At 55.3% G+C, this 19,105-nt stretch overlaps 2 protein-coding genes across 2 annotated transcripts in view; one reads left to right on the forward strand and one right to left on the reverse strand.

The window, feature by feature from the left end:
- Positions 1-1,754: 1,754 nt before the first annotated feature.
- On the forward strand, positions 1,755-4,549 carry Bhlha15 (basic helix-loop-helix family member a15). The gene is made up of 2 exons (XM_052754417.1): positions 1,755-2,333; positions 3,021-4,549. Exons 1-2 carry the CDS (start codon positions 2,239-2,241, stop codon positions 3,661-3,663), a joined length of 738 nt encoding a protein of 245 aa, XP_052610377.1. The 5' UTR covers positions 1,755-2,238; the 3' UTR covers positions 3,664-4,549.
- A 2,011-nt stretch (positions 4,550-6,560) lies between these two features.
- Tecpr1 (tectonin beta-propeller repeat containing 1) overlaps positions 6,561-19,105 on the reverse strand; it is a 29,851-nt gene continuing 17,306 nt past the window's right edge. The window contains exons 14-25 of the mRNA XM_052754416.1: positions 18,873-19,030; positions 17,328-17,455; positions 16,174-16,276; positions 13,275-13,371; positions 13,040-13,119; positions 11,825-11,881; positions 11,121-11,304; positions 10,517-10,652; positions 9,869-9,961; positions 8,511-8,617; positions 8,265-8,384; positions 6,561-8,168 (exon numbers count right to left, since the gene is read on the reverse strand). Of these exons, the coding sequence (XP_052610376.1) occupies positions 8,067-8,168; positions 8,265-8,384; positions 8,511-8,617; positions 9,869-9,961; positions 10,517-10,652; positions 11,121-11,304; positions 11,825-11,881; positions 13,040-13,119; positions 13,275-13,371; positions 16,174-16,276; positions 17,328-17,455; positions 18,873-19,030 (1,365 nt within the window). The 3' untranslated portion in view covers positions 6,561-8,066. The remainder of the gene's footprint in view (positions 8,169-8,264; positions 8,385-8,510; positions 8,618-9,868; positions 9,962-10,516; positions 10,653-11,120; positions 11,305-11,824; positions 11,882-13,039; positions 13,120-13,274; positions 13,372-16,173; positions 16,277-17,327; positions 17,456-18,872; positions 19,031-19,105) is intronic.

Below are 19,105 nucleotides of genomic sequence, written 5' to 3' on the forward strand. Positions count from 1 at the left end.
GAGCCCCCCACAGTCCTAAGGGCATGAGGATGGGTCACAGGGCACCATAGTCTGCGCATGTGGCTGTGATTTCTGTAATCCAAGCCTTCCTACTTACTGAGGAGTTCAGGTGAGATTTGGTTTATGAAGTCTTGGCTTGGCCCAGCCCCCAAGTTCAACTCCAAGAAGCTCACAACTCCCAAGAAGCTCACAATTCCCAAGAAGCTCACAATTCATTTCCCTTCAGGCTGTGAAATGGCTTCTTTGCTAAGACCCATGTTCAATGTCTAAAACCCATGATGTTTAAAAATGAAAAGACCAGGTAAGGTGGAGCCTGCTCGCTTATCCAGTTCTGGGGAGACAGGCAGCAGACCCCTGGGCTCACTGGTCAGCCTAGCATACTATGCCCATTCCAGGCCACTAAGAGGTCCTGTCAGACAAAAAGTGGTGGAGCTCCTGAGGAGCCTTCACACGCCATGTGTGTGCACATGCACCGGCACCACACACACAACACATCAAACACAACAGCCTTTCACTGGTCTTGGTATGCTGCATGCCTTTAATCCCAGCACCTGGGATACTAAGGCAGGAGGATTACCATGAACCTAAGACCAGCCTGGGCTATGGTATGCATGAGGTCCTGTCTTAAAAACACTAGCTGTTCTATACAGTATTGGGGTGTCTCCATGACCCGACCCTTCTCTCCTGTCCTCTCATTGAAGTCCAAGTGGTTGGGGGAGGTGACAGCTTCCTGCCAGACATTGCCCACAGGAACGCTGGGTCCCAGGTTAGTGACACCCAAGCCTGCCAGACATGAAAACTCACTCAGAGACTCTTGGCTGAATTTTGATTTGTCTTAGCCAATGGGAAAAAAAACTCCTGTTTAGTTGAGCATAGTGACCAGCCACACTTATAATCCCTGCACCAGGAGGCTGAGGCAGGAGAATTGCCATGAGTCTGAGGACAGCCTGGGCTATGGAGTCTCTGTCTCTAAAACAAAAAGCCAGGCATATAGTTCAGCATGCATGTGGTCCCTAGCACTACGCTGCCATGGCACACATCTGTAATCATAGCACACTCACTGTATTAAATTATATATAATCTTCAGCACACTTTTGTCAGTAGTTGAGTCCTGTCAAAGCACAGAAGTAGAGCTGAGTGTGCCAGTACCCTGTTGTAATTCTAGCACTTGGGAGGCAGAGGCTGGAGGATCAGGAGCTCAAGGGCAGCCTGAGGTACAGCCAACAAAATGGCTGGGTCCCTTGCAGCCAAGTCACTTGTACCAAGCCTTATGACTTGCGTTCACCCCTGGGACTCACACGGTAGAAGTAGAGAGCAGACTCCTGCAGGTTGTCCTCTGACCAGTGAGCACACACACATACAAAACCAAACAACAATAAAATAATTTGTTAAAAGCCAGCAAGAAAGCCTGTTTTCTGTGAGCACCATGACATTCATGGACAACTTGGTGCTCTCCTTCCACCATGTGGGTCCCAGACTCAAGTCGTGAGACTTGGTGTCAGGTGCCTCGACCCACAGAGCCGTCTCTTTTTGGTTTTTTCCGAGACAGGGTTTCTCTGTGTAGCTTTGGAGCCTGTCCTGAAACTCACTTTATAGACCAGGCTGGCCTTGAACTCACAGAAATCCGCCTGCCTCTGCTTCCTGAGTGCTGGGATTAAAGGCGTGCGCCATCCATCATTGCCGCCCGGCGCCACATAACCCGCCTGGCGCCACATAACCTTTTATATTGTAATTTCCTTGTAACCTGGGGAAATTGAGGCAGGCTCCCTCAAAGCAGGTAGGCAGCTAGGTGAGTTTCTTTTTTTAAGCCTAATTTTCTGACTCATGAAGACAGTGACACTCTGCCACTAGGAGATCGAGTGATCTGGGTGGCCTCCCTGACTCACCCCATTCCAGTCTGGAGAGACTGCAGCGGGGAGAAGCTGAGCCTTGAGTCCGCTGGAATTCAGAGTGTTCTGGGGCCGGGTAGGAGAGGTCTTGCCAGCTTTGTTTAGGGATGTAGCTGCTGTTCCTGTAAGATTACTCAGGGTGGCTTATCCTAGACTGTTCTGAGCCTTAACCCCAAGGCCAGGTGCACTGGCCAGGTGCAGTCCCGGGTTTCCCCTGCCCCAGCGGGTCCCCAGAGACACCACGGGCTCTCAGACCCAGAGGGACAGGGGAGGCGGGTCGGCACCGGTCCCCAGAGCGGGGGGCGTGGCTGCAGGTGCCGCCCTGGCCCCGCCCAGCGAGTTCATTTACATGCTTCCCGCGGCCCCGCCCGTGGTGGCTAAAGCTACGTGTCCTTGTCCCCCGTGGGCAGCCTCAGAACGTGCGGCCTCGGATCGGATCCCCAGGTAAACCAAGGGGTTGGGGGAGCTGGATGGGACTACTGGGAGGGGACCCAGAGGCAGGACTAGATGGACGCCTGGCTCGGGGTGGGAGGAAAACCCAGACGGTGGCTCCCACTCAGACTGGCTGGTACCATCCACGTGGTGGAACTGGGGGCTGCTGCAGGGCCTTGGTGACTGTCAGTCTGACCTGTGAGCTGTCCTGTGTGCACTTACTGCAGTTCTGGTTCTGATAGTGTCTGGGCCTCTGTCATGTCCAGGAAAGCTGTAAACATGCCGTCTAACGGGTGTTGTCTGTCCCTGGGACAAATGACAGTGTTGGAGGGGACCCCATAAGCCAGGGCCGGGACCTGTTCCTGGGTGGTTTAAACAAATTGTCAAGGATTGTCACCTAGGCTCAGGAGGTACTTGCAATAGTGAAGGGCATGGGACCTGAAAGGGTTCCCAGTTCAGTGGGGAGGGGAGACTGCAGGAGAGAGAAAAGTATGTCAGTGTGAGATTGACAAGGGCCATGGAGCAGAGGGGAGTCAGTGCAGGGCCAGTGTGAATGGGAAGCACATGGGTGTCACAATGCACCAGCGGTCAGCTGCACTGGCTGTTGATACCATTGCACTGGAAAGAAGCAATGAGACCGCCATGCTGCTCCCTGGCCACACCGAATGACTGCAGAGGGCTGTGTGTTCTGAATTTCAGTTTGAAGGGCCTCTTCCGGCCACCACCTCCTGGGAAAACTATGAAGACCAAGAACCGACCTCCTCGGCGCCGGACACCCATGCAGGACACAGAAGCCACCCCAGGAGAGCAGACCCCCGACAGACCCCAGTCAGGCTCAGGGGGGTCGGAGCTGACAAAGGGTCTTCGGAGTAGGACCGCCCGCGCAGGCGGCGCCCGAGCAGAGGTCAGCCGCCGGCGACAGGGGTCCGGTGGCCGCAGGGAGAACAGTGTTCAGAGGCGGCTGGAGAGCAATGAGCGGGAAAGACAGCGGATGCATAAACTCAACAACGCCTTCCAAGCACTGCGTGAGGTCATCCCGCATGTGCGGGCCGACAAGAAACTCTCCAAGATCGAGACGCTCACACTGGCCAAGAACTATATCAAGTCACTGACTGCCACCATACTCACTATGTCCAGCAGCCGCCTCCCGGGGCTGGAGGGGCCGGGGCCTGCACCAGGCCCTAAGCTCTATCAGCACTACCATCACCAGCAGCAGCAGCAGCAGCAGCAGCAGCAGCAGCAGCAGGTGGCTGGGGCTACGCTAGGCGCCACCGAGGACCAGCCCCAAGGCCACCTGCAACGGTACTCTACACAGATTCACAGCTTCAGGGAGGGAAGCTAGCACCTGCTCCGGGCCCTGGGGTGGGTTGACAGTGCTGACCAGGCCTGCTCATCTCAGCTCTGGTCCCTCCATGCCACAAGCCTGACTGGTGATGGACACTATTGGGGGTCATTTGGGGGATTTTGTTGTTGACCAGAGACATGGCCCAGGCTGTCCTGGAACTCCTCGTCCTCCTGCTCCACCTCCCTTGGGCTGGGATTACAGGCACACATCACCACACGGTGCAGTGCTGGGGGATGAACCAAGGGCTCTGTGCATGCTAGGCACGCACTCAACCTACGGATCTACGTCCCGCAGCCCAAGGTTGAATCTCCAGTGCCTCCATTTTCCTTGAATGTCAGCTCAGCCACCAACATGGGGCTGTTTTTCCTAGCCGCCCAGGGGACAAGGGAGTGTGATCTGGGCCATCAAGGCATCTTGAGGCCCAAATCTCCGGGGAAAGCCTGCCCAGTCCCCGCAGTCCTTTCCACAAAACAGGCAGGAGGGGAACATGCTTGCCTTCTTCACGATGCTTTTGATGTGTGGTGGCCAAGGGGCAATTCCAGGAAGAACTTTACTTACAAATGTCCCTGCTACCACTGAGCCCAAGATCCAACCTGTATTGTGGGGCTACGTGGAGGCTGGGCCCAAAGCGTCACCCAAGGCCCTTTAGGGAATTTAGCAAAGCCAAGGTGGCAGCTCGTTCTTGGCAGCCCAGATGCCCTGGGCCCAACTCAACAACTGGGTTTAGAAGGGCCTCATGGGCTGGGCGGTGGTGGCGCACGCCTTTAATCCCAGCACTCGGGAGGCAGAGCCAGGCGGATCTCTGTGAGTTCAAGGCCAGCCTGGGCTACCAAGTGAGTTCCAGGAAAGGCGCAAAGCTACACAGAGAAACCCTGTCTCGAAAGGCCTCATGGGACTTTAAGTGGATAAGGGGGTTCTCTTTTTTTCCCAAATGGAGACTTCTGGAAAGGCGGCAGTGCCCTGGGCTGTGGCTGACCACAGCCTGAGTGGGGCCTGGGATCTGAGGCTCTCTGTTTGGGCTAGGCAGGGTCTTTATGAAGAGGGCCTCCCAGCCTCTGTACAGGGATCGACTGGCCCTGGGCCTTTTGCAGGCTTCTCACACCTGTACCCCACCCCCACCCCTCCATTCCAGGGTGTACCACCATGCTTAGCCCTCATTCTTCTTGCCTTTGCCCCTGATGTACGGCTGCCACGTGTGTGTTTTTTCCACAGGCTTGTGGGACGTAGCTCTTGGTACCTTTGGTGTTTTCTCTGAGGCGGAAGTTGGAGTGACAGGCTTGCCCCTCCCCCAACCTGATCATTAATAACGAGGACCCAGCGGTTGGCGACCTAGCTGCCTCAAGCCCAGCTTCCTTCTGTGGGGCGTTCCTGCCCCACTGGCTCTGCCAGGCTTTACTGCTTCGCTGTCCACTGCTGTTGGTCTCTCCTTCCTCTCTTGTCTCTCTGACCAGAACTGCCCTGGAGTTCCTTGGGGCCCATGCCCCTGCCCCCCCCCCCCCTTTTTTTTAAGAGTGACAGGAATCTCACTATATGTAGCTCAGGTTGGTTGCAAATTATGCAGCCCAGGCCGGTTTTGAACTTGTGCTTCAGCCTTCCAAGCACTGTGCACATAGACGTAGGGGACAGCCCTGGTACCCTAAGAGACAGATCATAGCCGCACTGGGCCTGGGGGTGTGATCTCTCCGTCCCAGTGAGACTTGGGTTTGGTCCTGTCCCTTCACAGATCATAGGTCGGATAGACTGAAGGCCTTTGTGTCTGTGATTCGGGGATGGTTACTGGGAAAGGTCAATAGTTAGGGAATTTGCCAATGTGCGCTGAGGCCAGGCACAACTCCAAGTTGGAAAGACGGAGCCCAGATATGCCTTGCTATGGGGGACCTGCCCAGCAGAACACAAAGGCCTCTGCCCATGGACACTACTACAGACCTAGTGGCTGGCTTCCGGGGAGACCAGGCCAGAGCTTGGCTCATTTTGCTGGACCTTGCCTGGAAGCCCAGGGAGGAAGGGAAGCTTCCTGGCCAAACTTCTGCCCTAAGGCCTGACTACAGCCCAGGGCTGTCCAGGGTCACTGCCTTGCAGGACCACAGCCTCGTGGCTCTTTGTGCCCCACAAGCGGGCACTCGCACCTGCTCCCCAGAGGATGGCATGGACCTAGCTGTCCAGTTCTTTACCGGTGACAGACAGGACCTATGTGTCCCTTGGGAGGCTAGGGGACAAGTCTAGGATATCAGGAAGGCCCGTTGGTCTGTCTCCCTGACCCAAGCCCAGGCTTTTTTTTTTTCTTTTATTGAGACAGGTCTCAAGTAGTCTAGGTTGACCTCCAACTTGGTATGTCGTAAAGGATGAACTTCTGATTCTCCTGCCTCTACCTGGTGTTGGGACTCACTACAGGCATGTACCCCTGCACCCAGTTTAGGCAGTTCTGGGAATTGAACCTAGGGCTTGGAGCATCTTCGGCAAGCTCTCTACCAAGTGATCTACACCTCTAGCCTGGTCTCTTCATTCCTGCTGGGTAACAGGGCGGAGTTTACTCGAACCCCTGGACAGGAGGGATAGAGCTGCCCCTGACCAGGTCACCTGGACTGTGGCACCACCAGAGCTGATCACCTTCCCATCAACAGAAGCAGAGAAACGGGAAAATGTGACCTGTCTGGAAAAAGCCAAGATGAACAGAACAGCCTGCGCCCTGCCTGTCACTGTGGTGAAAATATTCCTTAAATGACCTGAGCTGGCTCTTTTTCCCCCTAATGGTTGGGTCCCTCCAAATACTAATGAAATTGCCAGCTGTATCTTCAAATGAAAAGATTCCACTGCCACTTTGCTTTGGTCCTCGGCACAGGTGCCCGGAGACCTGTGCCTTTTAATCCAAATGCCTAATAAAAATACGTCAGTCATGCTGTGGTATAAATCTTTATTAAATAGAACATCTGAGGAGCCTGGACAGTTTGGAGCCACTGAGGGGGCGAACAGCTGATGCTCAGCAGTGACACCCTCAAGGTGCTCTGCTGAGAGCTATCTGCAGCAGAACACACAGGTCACAGCTGCTGGGGACAAGCCAGGACGCTCCCTTGGAATCCTGACACTGACATGCAGACTGGGGAGTGACCCCTTGAGCACCCCTCTGTCCACGGGTATGTCTGGTCCCACCTCTGGAAATGCTGAGGACATGGGGCTCCTCAGATATCCTTGGGATGGGGCCCCAGAGTAGTTCCCTCTTAGCTTCCGGGGACACCTCTCATGCAGAATGGAACCCTTCCTGATCATGACCCCACACGGAGGATTCCAGGGCAAACCAGTTAGGAGGGGTGATAGAGATGGGGCTCTGGCACCCCATGGGCAGGGTCTGAAACACCAGACATCACCTGCTGGGGCACACACTCAGTGCTTAGACTGTGCCAGGCAGGCTACAGCGCTCACCTCAGGACAGCAGGTACCTTCTGCCCAGCCCTTTCCACAGGGCACAGATTTCCTCACCCAAGTCTAGGGTGTGAGCTGCCTCCACCCAGACCTGGCCACCCTGCAACAAGTGGGCAAGGAGGCCCTGCCCCCACCTCTGAAAGAGGGGCTAACCTGGGGTTCATGGTGGTGATTCTCTACATGGAAACTACCTTGCAGTGTATCCCAGGAGAGGACCCCCAAACCAGGCTAAGACCCACCTGGTTCCTGAGGCAGGGTCTCGGGTAGCCCAGGCTGGTCTCAAACTTACTGTGGAGCTGAGGGTATCCTTGAACTCCTGATCATCTTGCCTCTGTCTTCTGAGTACTGGGATTACAGGCATGCGCCATCATGCCTGGTTTATTTATCTAGATATTGTGTGTGTGTATGATAGTCTTGCTATGTGGTCTCAAACTCACACTCACAATCCCCCTGCCTCAGCCTCCTGAGTGCTGGGCATATACGCATCAGCCACCAAGCCCAACTCCTTTGCTTAACTTTTGGAGCAAAAGCCCATTTGGAAACCTGCTGAAGGATGACTGCAGACTGAGGCTTGGAGACCTGAGTCTCACAGCTGGTTCTCCTGGGGGTGATTTGGGGTCTCCAGGTGAGGAAGGCCCCTCCTTGGACCTGCCTATTTAGGGCCAGAATTTCTGGAGGGCTCTGAACTCCTGGCCTGGAAAGCTGGGAGGCATAACAGGGAGGGACCAGGGCTGAGGGCCCCAGGCAGTAGTCATCTCCTCCACTCTTCTCCTGCAGCATCCCTCGCAGTCTTGGAACGCGTGTGGGAGCACCCCCACGGTTTCACATCTCTGGGCATTTTGTCGGTGCTTCAAAATGGCTGACTTTGGCCTGACTCCCTGTGCATGTGTGGGCCTGGGTGATGCCCTCCCATACTACACAAGAAAGGCTCGGTTCTGGTCCTTCTGGCTCAAACCATCCTTGCCTCCAGGTAAGGAGAGGCCTCAGCAGTAAACGGGACCTTGACCATGGGCCTCCTGTTCCCTGGACACGTTCTTGGGTACCATGATGGCATTGGCTCGGACAGAGATGTGGTCCCAGCCTCCCTACAAGCGAAAGCCATGTCACTTAGGACCCAAGTATCCTCCCAAAGGCTCTCCCACCAACCCCCACGCTGAGTCTGGTGCACACAGTGCACTTACTCCAATGCCATAGTCCCAGCCCTGCCCCTTGGGCTCCCGAGGTTGGACACCCACACGACGACACACTGTCCCCCGGCTCAGGCCATGGCTCCCCTGGACTTTGTTGGCAATCACCCAGACCTGGAACAGAACTTTGTTGGAGCTCCTGGCCCAGCTGTAGGGGGGCAGCTGGGTACAGAAGAGAGAGACCAGAGAGGAGACCCCCCCTCCCCACTGCCGAAAACCTGCTCTCCCCCTCCCCCTCACCTGGTCCAGCGGCCCCACAGACACTTTGCGCACATTATTGGACACGTGCTCCCAGCTGGAGCCTTGTGGATAGCTGGGGGTGATCCCTGCTCGGTACCACAGGTTCCCTGGACAGAGAAGCAACCAAGGTCATCGGCAAAGTCCTGTTGGCTCATCCCCTTGGCATGCTGTGGGGTCAACCCCCAGCTCCCCCTCCAATCCTTTACACCCAAGGGCTCTTGATGACCCACAGGCAGGAGCCTGGGCCACAGCCAGCCCTGTCTCTCTGTGTTCTAGGCTTCATAATCATCTCATTGTGCCTCTTGGGGCTGACAGCCTCAGCCTCTCTGCTGAGGGAGAAGCCGAGGACAAAGAATGTTTTAAGCAAATAAAAAGAAAACCGGATCTGGACGCAACACCCTGGACTCCGAGACTGTTTTTGTTTTCTTTTCTTTTTCAGAGTCTCATGTAGTCCAGGCTAGCTTTGAACTCGTGATCCTGCTGCCTCGATCTCCCAGTACTGAGATCACTGGCACACAAACCACACCCAGTGTGTGTGGTGCTTTGTGTGTGCGAGGCAGGTGCTCTATCAACTGAGCTGGGTGTTTTCTCCAGGTTTTCAGAGATGGGGTCTCACGATGGAGCTCAGGACAGCCTCAAACTGATCCTTTTGTGGAAGCCTTTCCGGGATAGGGGTTATAAGACATGTTCTACCATTCCTGCCTTCAAGTTTCTGAGGCAGGGTCTCATGGGCTCCAGGCTTGCCTCGAACTTACTGAGGATGGTCCGAACCTCTGATCCTCTTGCCTCTGCCTCCCCAATGCTCGCTCGGATCACAGGCCTGCGCTACCATGCCTCCAAAGTCTTGATTCTGCCTTCTCTACCCATCTCATCGATACAGTTGGTAAAATCTTGAGAAGAATGGGCCAGGGCCCTGTCTGAGGTGACACAGGGCTCAGAAATGGCCCTGCTGCCTGTGGGGCTGCTGTGTTCCACACCCAGGAGCTCCTAGATGATGTTCTAGATGCATCTGGGGCTAGTGTCACGAACCAAGGAAGTTAGGGGAGAGACCGAGGCTGGCTCTGAGCTGACGTTTCTGGCCTCATGCAGGGGTCCTAGGGGCTTTGCTGTTTTGTCTTGGTCCAGGCCCTGCCTGCATGGCTCCTGAGGGTCAAGACTTCACTGAGCGCCAGTGCCCTGTCTCCATGTTGACCACAATGCAGGAGGGTGACCTTAACAGCTAAAGTCCCTTGTCCCTAAGGGAACAACACTTCCAAAGGATGGCATCTCAGCCTACTTGTGGCCTGGTCATGATCATACTGGGGTGTCCATGGGACCCTATTTTCCCTACTGACCATGCAGACTCTCAAATAACTTGCCATTTTCATCCAAGGCGTACACTGATGTCTGGCCCACAGACACCTGTGCCAGCTTCTGTTTGGGAGGAGATGGGATATGGTACCAGCAGTCACCTGTGAGGGGAAAGCTGATTCAGGAGGTAATCCAGGCCTGTCTAGTGCTCCAAAGTTGACAGTAGGCTGAGTCCTTGCAGCCAGCCTTCAGGCCAGGCTGAACAAATGCGTGGCTTGGGCTCAGTGTGTGAGCTGAGCATCACGTAAGGCCAACTCAGGCTCTGCCGTCCCCCCAATATCTCAGCTTTGCCCAGGGTCCTTTGGGGTCCATCCTGGATTCTGCCATCAAGCCCACCTCATCCATGTGACAGAAGATGCCTAGCCTGGCACACAGTTGGCACATGAACTCAGTACTGCCCTTCAACTCCCTGCAAAACCCAGTGAAGGAAAAGCCAGCATGGCTCACACCCCCAGATAACAAGAGTGGTCCCACAGCTCAGGAGCCCTCACCAGGGGTGCTGTCCCAGCGGTCCCTGTGTGGATGAGGGAGCCTCGGAGTGAAGCCCTACTCATCCCTGAGCCTGCCCCAGAGGACCCACCCACCATCTTACTGGGCAACTTCCTTCCCACACTCCACCAGCGTGGGGCTAGAGGTGGGGGGTGGGTGCCACTCACCAGCTGGCTGAGAGGGAGACACAGAGCCCCGGTAGAATGCAGAGCCATCCCTGGCCACAGCCCACACCTGATAGCAGGCCCCAATGGAGACAGAGGCGAAGGGCTGGTCAGTGCCAACATGTAGCCAGGAGGAACCCTGGAGATGGAAGGACAAGGGAGACCTCTGAGGGGCCAGGGGGACCACCTGGCCTCCCCCTCGGAGGCTGATACTCAAAGGAGGTATAACGCACCTAAGCCTGCCTGGGAGGTGAAGGGTGTCCAGGGTGGTCTGACCTAGCCCAAAGTACCGTCTACCTTGGCCCATTGTTGAGCTCTGGACTCACGCCTCTCAAAGGAAAGGTAACAGCATGTGTACTTCATCAAGGGTGCTAAGGAGCCACCGTGTCACCTGGGCCCTGCCCCCGCCTCTTTACTCCTAGGCCTGGAGAGATGGCGAGTCTCCATGGCAACCTCATCCTTGGCACTACCGGCCTCATTTGGATTGCATAGGACATCTTCCCACCCTGGAGACCCACTCTGGGCAGGTCTGGGGAAACCTCTCAAGCAAGAACCCTGAAGACTGTTCCAGACGAACAACCCTGAAGGCCAGGAGGCTGGTGCTCACCGCGGGGTTGAGTTCGGACACACCCAGGCGGCAGAGGACATCCCCCTTGTCACTGACAGCCCACAGCGCAATGTTGTGTCCTCCTCGCCCATCCGCGTCTGCACCCTCTGGGATGATGGACACATCGCCGAGGGCAATAGGGGCCACCTCTAGCCACGGCCCGCTGGTCACCAGCTTGCATTTTCTGTTCAGGGAAATACGAGCCTGAGCGCAGGGACCGGGGGGGGGGGGGGGGGGGTGGCAGCAAGCCCCAGGGCATGTCACTGCCCATCACTACCTGCTGCTGCCGCGGGCACAGCCCGGCATGCGGAAACTAAGATGAGCAGGGCTAGGGTGAACCACAGGCTCCTCAGGGGAGGGGCAGGGCGCCCAGTGGGTGGCAATGATGGGCTCCCGTCCGTCCTCTGCCCTTCCCCCAGCTCACCCTCCAACCTATGGGCAGAGCCCAGCCAGTGACATTTCTCTTATTTGCTCTTCAGAACAAACTTCAGAAAGCAGAGCGCGGGGAGCCCGCGGGCATTTCCTGGGCTGACATTTACTTTGACTCCGGTTTCTCTCCCTCCCTCCCCGCTTCTTTCCTGGGGACTTAAGTCAGAAGCCAGCAGGTCTGGCTCAAGAGAAACCAGCGTCCCCTTCCCTGGGCACAGAGGAAGAACAGGGCGGGGCGGGGCCTGAACCCACGACCCTACAGTTCTGTCTCTCACCTGGCCCAGCACCTTCTCCTGACAAAATCCTTCATGGTTTTGTACCCATGGTAAGAGCTGCAAGAGGAAGAAACGGTGCAGTCAAGATCACTTTGTGGAACTTTCTAGAAAGTGACACTGTACACACTCTTTCCCCAACTCTAGGTCACAGAAGCAGAGGAGTAGCTGTAGCTGCGTATAGTTCTCCTAGCTGCCTCAGTGTGGCCGGGGCAGAAGTGTAGCTTTCCGGGGTGCCCCTGAGGCCTGGGCATGGCAGCGGCTGTCCAGACTGGTGGGCTCAGCGGCTCGGCCTGTGCCCTCCCCAGCACCGTGCTTGGGGAATGGGAGCCTCTGGTCTAGTTGAGGGCTGGAGAGTCAGGCTGAGAGGCCTCGCTAACACCTGAGGGGATGATCTGGATTCCCACCCTGAGTCTGCTCAGAAGCCATCCAGCTGGGGCCCTGGCTTAGGTTCTTCTGGTTCATTATTCTGATTGGACATTTGCACTGTGAGGGGCCTGAACTAGCCTCAGGGCTCCCAATACAGTACGATAGCCATCAATCCCCACTCTGTATGGGTACACGGAGGACAGAGAATAATCTTGGCCGCCACTCACCAGGCACTCTCCACTCCCCGCCCTCCTACATCTTTGAGATAGGGTAGGCTGACCGGTGAGTCCCAGGGATCCTCCGTCTCCACTCCCCAGAGCTGGGATTATATGTGTGTCAGTGGGTTGTAGGGGTCAAACCAGGCCCCATGTTTGAGTAACAAGCCCTTTACCAGCTGAGCCACCTCCCAAGCCTAACATACCACCTACTTTACCTTCTACCCACTTGCCTTGGCAGGCCTGGCTTCCCGGGATGGCTTCCGCCTCACTCCAAAGGACTCCCACTGCCCTTCAGCAGGAACTCTCCCTCACGTTGCCTCTCCCATCACCTGTCACTCAGGGCCGGGCCTATAGCTCCCCAGAAGCCCCAGTGGATTCCCAGGTTTCCCTTGCCCTTCATGAGTCTCTTAAGCCAACGTGACATGACTGGGCTTTGTCTGAACCTTCAGACCTGGCGCAGCAGGGGCAGAGTCTTCTACCACAACTAGAGGTGTAAGCGGAGCTCCCCAGGTCCCTCCTACCCCAACTCTGAAGCAGCTGAGATAACAACACTGGGGTGGGTGCTGCCACTCAGCCAGGCTGAGGCAGAACTCGCATGGCAGAGGGTCCCGGGCACAGAGAGACTGCTTACGCGGGGAAGTCACTGGCGTACTGCCATCCTTCCTGATCGGTGCCGCCGGGGACACTGAAGTCCACGTACCAGTCAGAGACCTGGGGAAGAGTGAGTCAGTGTGAATGGGAGACTCTCTTCCTCAAAACCCACAGACCAGTAGAAACCCGGGGGATGGGAGGGCCAGGGCCGGCAGACCGTGTGTGTACACACACACACACACACACACACACACACAGAGGTGAGCGGGACTCACCCAGGTCCACTGCAGGGACGGTGGCTTTGTGCCGGCCTTGGTGCATTCCTGCAGCCCTGTGGCATCACTCCACATGTACCGGTCCGTGGGCAGACCCCTGGAGCAGGATTACAGATGCAGGGAGGTGACAGAGGACTCAGAATAGACCACCCTGCCCAGACACTCCTGGTAATAGGTTCTTTTTTTTTGGTTTTTCGAGACAGGGTTTCTCTGTGTAGCTTTGCGCCTTTCCTGGGACTCACTTGGTAGCCCAGGCTGGCCTTGAACTCACAGAGATCCGCCTGCCTCTGCCTCCCGAGTGCTGGGATTAAAGGTGTGCGCCACCACCGCCCGGCATGATTTTCTTTTTTTTTTTGGTAATAGGTTCTTATCTCATCCTTGCTGGGGACCTGGCCGAACTGCCTGAACAAGCCACCTCTAGACCCACTCCCACACCAGGGGTAATGGACAAAACCAGAATTGCCCCAGGGGGGCAGAGCAACTGAAATCACCTTGTGTCACCACAGTGCCTGGACCATAACAACCAAACCGTCTATTGAGGCCATGGCTCACCGTGTGGCCTGGGAGTTGGCTCTCCTTCCCTTGTGTTATGGTCTTAATAGTTGTGCCCTAACCCACAAGATGCTGCATCCCTCGCCCAGTAACCATGGATGGGACCTTCGTTGGAAAGGATGGCTAATCTTTTTTGTTGGTTTCTCTGTGTAGCCCTGGCCGATGATGATTGCCAACTTGCTCAGATTGAGAACACCTAAGAGAATAAGTAATAGACGCCCTTCCGAGCATCTCCAGAGTTTATAAACAGGCCATGAAGGCTCTAACCTACTCCACTGATGGAGTCAAGATCTGAACAGCCCACTGTGGGAGGTGGTGGCACTGTGAAGGGGGTCTGGCTGGAGGAAGGAGGTCACAGGCAATGTGTTATCATGGGGTACATCTGCCTGCTGCCTCTCTGCTTCCCGGATGCCGGGTGAGCAGTTTCGCTTTCTCTCCGCCTTTCCACCGTGACATTCCACCTCAGGCCCCCAAACAACGCAGCCAGCAAGGACTGTAACCCCTGAGGCCATGAGCCAAGTACAGCTTTCTCCCATTTTAAAACATTATACTGACTTGTTGATTTGTGTGTGTGTGTGTGTGTGTGTGTGTGTGGTACACACCCGTGGAGGTCAGAGGACAATTTGGGGGAGTCAGTCCTCTCCTTCAACCATGTGGGTCCCAGGGTTTGAACCGGAGTTGTCGGGCTTGGCAGCAAGCGTTTTGTTGTTTGTTTGCTTGTTTGTCTGTCTGTCTGTCTGGTAAGCCTCTCACTGGCCTCATCCCTTTCAGGTACTTTGTGACGTCATTAGAGTGAACATTAAGCTAATAAAACCAATGTCTTCATAAGAAGAGAAAATTCAGAGCTGGAGGGGTGCAGAACGGCTCGGGCAGTGAAGAACTTGCCTTGAAAGCATGAGGAATTGAGTTGGAGCCCCAAATCCACGCTAAAAAAAAAAAAGCCGGGCAGTGGCACACATTTGCAATCCCAGCTCCTTGGGACTCCAGATTTCAGTGTCCACCGACCAGACACCACAGAGACCTACATGGTCCTTCATGTCCTTCATGCACAAGTTGTCTGGGCAGGTTCTGATGTGACAGTCACCAAGCTGAGTGGTTTGGGCTAGCTGTGACTACCCACTAATAAGAATTCTCAAAAGGATTTTTGTTTTTGTTGCTTTGTGAGACAGTCTCTCACCTTATAGTCCTGGGACACACTAGGTGGCTGCCTCAGCTTCCTGAGTTCTGGATTACAAGGCATGAGCTATACCCAGCTCAGAAGTCCTGGGGAGGGAGATGAATAGCTCTATGGCCTTTACTTACATTTTATTTTTAAATATTAAAAAAAAAAATGTATTCCCAGCCAGGTGTGGTGGTGTACACCTTTAATGCCAGCACAGGAGGCAGAGGCAGGTGGATCTCTGAGGCTAGCCTGGTCTACAGAGTGAGTTCCAGGACAGCCAGGGCTACACAGAGAAACCCTATCTTGAAAAAGCAAAACTGAAAACAAACAAAAAGTTATGTATATGTATTTGTGTGTGTGCAGGTGTGTGTGTACGTGTGTGCAGGTGCCTGCAAAGGCCAGAAGAGAACATGAGACCCCCTGGAGCTGGAGTGACAGGAGGTCATGTTAGTAACTCAGGGCTTTGCAGTAGTGTGCACTTTTCACCCCTGGGCCATCTGTCAACAGAGACAGGGTCTAGGAACAGAGTTGAAGAAGAAAGGGAAGAGTCTGGGGAACCGTGCAGTCGGTAAAAGCTATCCTTGCAAGCATGAGGACTCAGTTCCAACCCACAGAACCCACGTACGAAGTCGGGCCAGGGCTGAGGCGGCTCAGGGATTACTGCTCTCACTGAGGACCTGAGTTTGATTCCCAGCACCCATGGAAGGAGGTTCACAACTCCTGCTCTGGGGATCCAGCACTCTTCTGGCCTCCGTGGACACCTGCACTCATGTGCACAAACTTGTGCACGTGCGCGCACGCGCGCGCGCGCGCACACACACACACACACACACACACACACACACACACACACATTTAAAAAGAAAATAAATCTTAGAGGAGAAAAGAGAAGCTGGGTACAGCGGTCCATACTTGAAACCCTATCACTGAGAGGTACAGATGACACCTGAGCTTGGTGGCCTCCATATACACATGCACCCACACAAACATGTGTATGCTCCACATGAACAGAGGTGCACACACTCACACACACACCTAAAAAAGACACACCATCTAGTTACTTCCAGGCTGGAGGCCTTGACAGCAGCTCCAGGTTATGCTGAACCAGCTTTTGCCAGGTCTGTGGCCTTGGCCAGACGGCACCTTCACCAGACGGCACCTTCGCCAAGCATCCACGTCACTTACCTGCTGGTATAGCCTGTGACAGGGTTCCAACGCTGGTTCTCGTAGATGTGGACACTCTTCACATCTGACTGTGTGTAAATGTTGCTGGTGCTGCTGGCCAGGCCTGGAGAAGTGGGGAGAAGAGGCTGCTGGGACCCAGGCCACATTAACCCTGAGGCTGCAGCCAGGAACCTGGCCTTTCTGTCTGAACAGATCAGAGCGGGGACGCTGAGATGGGTGACTGGATCTCAAAGGGACCAGCCTCGCTTGGGTTTCTGTCTCTTGAGTGTTCATAATTCCTTTGGGACCGCATAGCTTCCGTGGGAGAGATCTGCAACAGGGTCTCACTGTATGTCCTAGACTGGCCTCCAACACACAGAGATCTGCCGGCTTCAGTTTCCTGAGTGCTGGAAGTAAAAGCAAGCGACCGCCCAACTGGCCCTCCTCCGTTCTTAGAGACCCTGTCTTCTTATCCAGTGCCCAGCGGGTGCCTGCCAGGCTCACCTTATTAGCAAAGCTACCTCGGCCCACACATCTGACCTCTGTGAGTCTGGATGTCCTCACAGGCAGGACAGAGACCAAAGCAATTGCTGCCTCGAGGCCAGGGAAGTTCTTTGGCCAGTGAGGCTGTAGGTTCCTTTGGTGGACCCCAGTTCTCCAGGGTCAACTACTTCCTCACCGTGGGGTATCGGGGCTGTGGCATAGAACACGCCTCCGAGTTTGCTTTTGTCTCTACTTTCCACCCTAAACTTGGGGATCCCTGTGGTGGGGATGACTCACTTTCTCACTAAAGAGTTTGAAATTTGGTACAATCAGGGAGCATGGGTTCTGGAGTACCCCAAAGTACTCTGCGACTTCATCTATGAAATGAGGTGCTGGACATACTAGAGGCAGCTGCTGTTCTAGAACCTTCGAGGTCCTCTGCTCTGCTGGTGGGATCCCCAGAGGGCATCTCAGAGGCTAGGCCTATCTATTCTCTGGGTTCTCAAGTGCCATGGATTGGCCTGGGATGGCCTTCTGTGGAGGCTGGCAGTGGTGAAGGTCACCTGTCAGCCAGCTGTGGGACAGCAGCCCGGGGCACTGGGAAGGCTAGCCAGATGGGATCAGGGGAGGTTAGACTCAGAGGGTGTTGGGAACTGATCTTGCCAGCCTCGGGTGCTCGGAGTCATCCTCACCTTGGAAGCAGCCTCCGCCATAGCCGCCTGTGTATACCCACGCTGTGTGGTCATAGCCAATGCCCCACACCACACCGCGGCTGTTGGCCTCTATGATCCGCAAGTGGCCTCCCATCTGCCGCCAGAACCTGCAGGAGTGACAAAAGCCCCTCAGTCCAGTTATCCAACAGGCCCCACGTGGCCAAATACTACAAGTCTGAGACCTCCATGCCAGTACAACAGACCCACCCACTTGGCTCCTGTTTGAGTTAACCAATTCGGGAGTGGTATACAAGAGGCAGGGTGTCCCTAAGATCTTGTCCCCCCTCACCCTTAGGCCACAATGACCACGGGACAGGACTCGGGTCTAATCCATCGTGCTCCCCTCTCAGAGCTGGGAAGTGGAGTCAGGTTGGTCACAGTGTGCTAGGTGCATCCAGGCTTAAATGTCATGGCAGAGAGCAGGGGACGTGCCATTTAATCCTTTGTGTAAGGTAGTGTGGCCAGCTGGCTTCCAAGCCATCCCAGCAAGGCTACCCGGAGACAGTCACCTCCCAAGTCGGAAGGTGGGTTGGTTTTCTGTAGGCTCTGCCTCCGCCACCAGGATGAGTGCCCTGGCTACCCATGGGAAATTCCGGTATATGATTGATTCCTGGGCTGGACTGTGGTCACTGCTAAGGGAGCCCAGGGCTTCCCTGGCAGTCCTCGCCCATCCTCTTCTTCCCCAGAGCCCTGCTCCTACCTGTCCCTTGAGAACCTCTTGTATCATGTCTCATGGATCCCAGGCTGTCCTCAAACTCTCTATGCAGCCGAGGATAACCTTGAACTTCCGATCCTCCTGCTTCCACCTCCAAGTACTGGGACTAAAGGCATGTGCCACGATACTCAGTTTATGGGGTACTGAGAATTGAACCTAAGGTTCCTACATTCTAGGCAAATACTCTAACAACTGAAATTCTCAGTGTCCTACCCCCTCCATGGCTTCAAATGCCCCAACAGAGAAACCCCTGCTCTAGGATCCCCCATAGCTAAAGGCAATGAGAACCCATCCCCATTCTCCCAAGAGCTTCTCTGCCCCACTCCTAAGACTTCCACCCTTAAGACACATTCCGAGCTTCTCTCTCCCTCTCCTCTCTGCTTCCGGGGAGCCCACACCGCAGGGTCTCAGCAGAGCTGAAAGGGACTGAGCTTCCAGGTTCAGGTCTGGCGAGAGAAATGTGGTTTCTTTGCTTTTTCCCTGGAAGTCCCTTGGGGTGGGACTAGATCGCATTCACCACACTCCAAGTACCCTAGGCTACACCACACTCCAAGTACCCCAGGCTACTCCAGAGCTATTTGGTAGGTACCAATGGCCTCTGAGATCAGCCCTGAACAGGTTCAGTGGGTCTCAGGGTCCAGGAAAACAGCTAACCACTTTTCTGGCTGGTCAGTGAAAAGCTGCAGTATGCGGGTTCAGGTCCTACTAAGGAAGCCTTTTCTAGAAACACAAGCTCTGGAGCCTCAGAGTGGGTGGGTGGCGGTGTGAGGGACCAGGTACCAGGTCTATTTAGGGCACAGCCCACTCACATCTGGTCGCAGGGTAGCAGGTGCTCACGGGCTTCCAGGTCTGGGCTGGGCTCACTCACAAAGATGTCACCCTTGCAGGTGACAGACCAGATGGCTTGCGGGGATGGGCGTCCATGGACTTTCCGGCTCTCACAACAGGACAGGCTGAGCAGGGCGAGCTGGCGTGGGTACACAGGTGGTCACTGCCGGGCAGGCTGAGGCCTGGGTGGTCAGTTCTCGCTAAGCCCTTTCAG

This window comes from Peromyscus californicus, unplaced genomic scaffold, assembly GCF_007827085.1.
Source record: "Peromyscus californicus insignis strain IS unplaced genomic scaffold, ASM782708v3 Scaffold_2__1_contigs__length_46816999, whole genome shotgun sequence".
NCBI lineage: Eukaryota > Metazoa > Chordata > Mammalia > Rodentia > Cricetidae > Peromyscus > Peromyscus californicus.

What these genes read in the sequence shown, in the direction of transcription:
- Bhlha15 (XM_052754417.1), top strand. Translation starts at nt 2,239, where the DNA reads ATGCTTCCCGCGGCCCCGCCCGTGGTGGCTAAAGCTACGTGTCCTTGT. An exon ending in GCCTCGGATCGGATCCCCAG is followed by an intron (nt 2,334 to 3,020) that starts GTAAACCAAGGG and finishes TCTGAATTTCAG; the next exon opens with TTTGAAGGGCCTCTTCCGGC.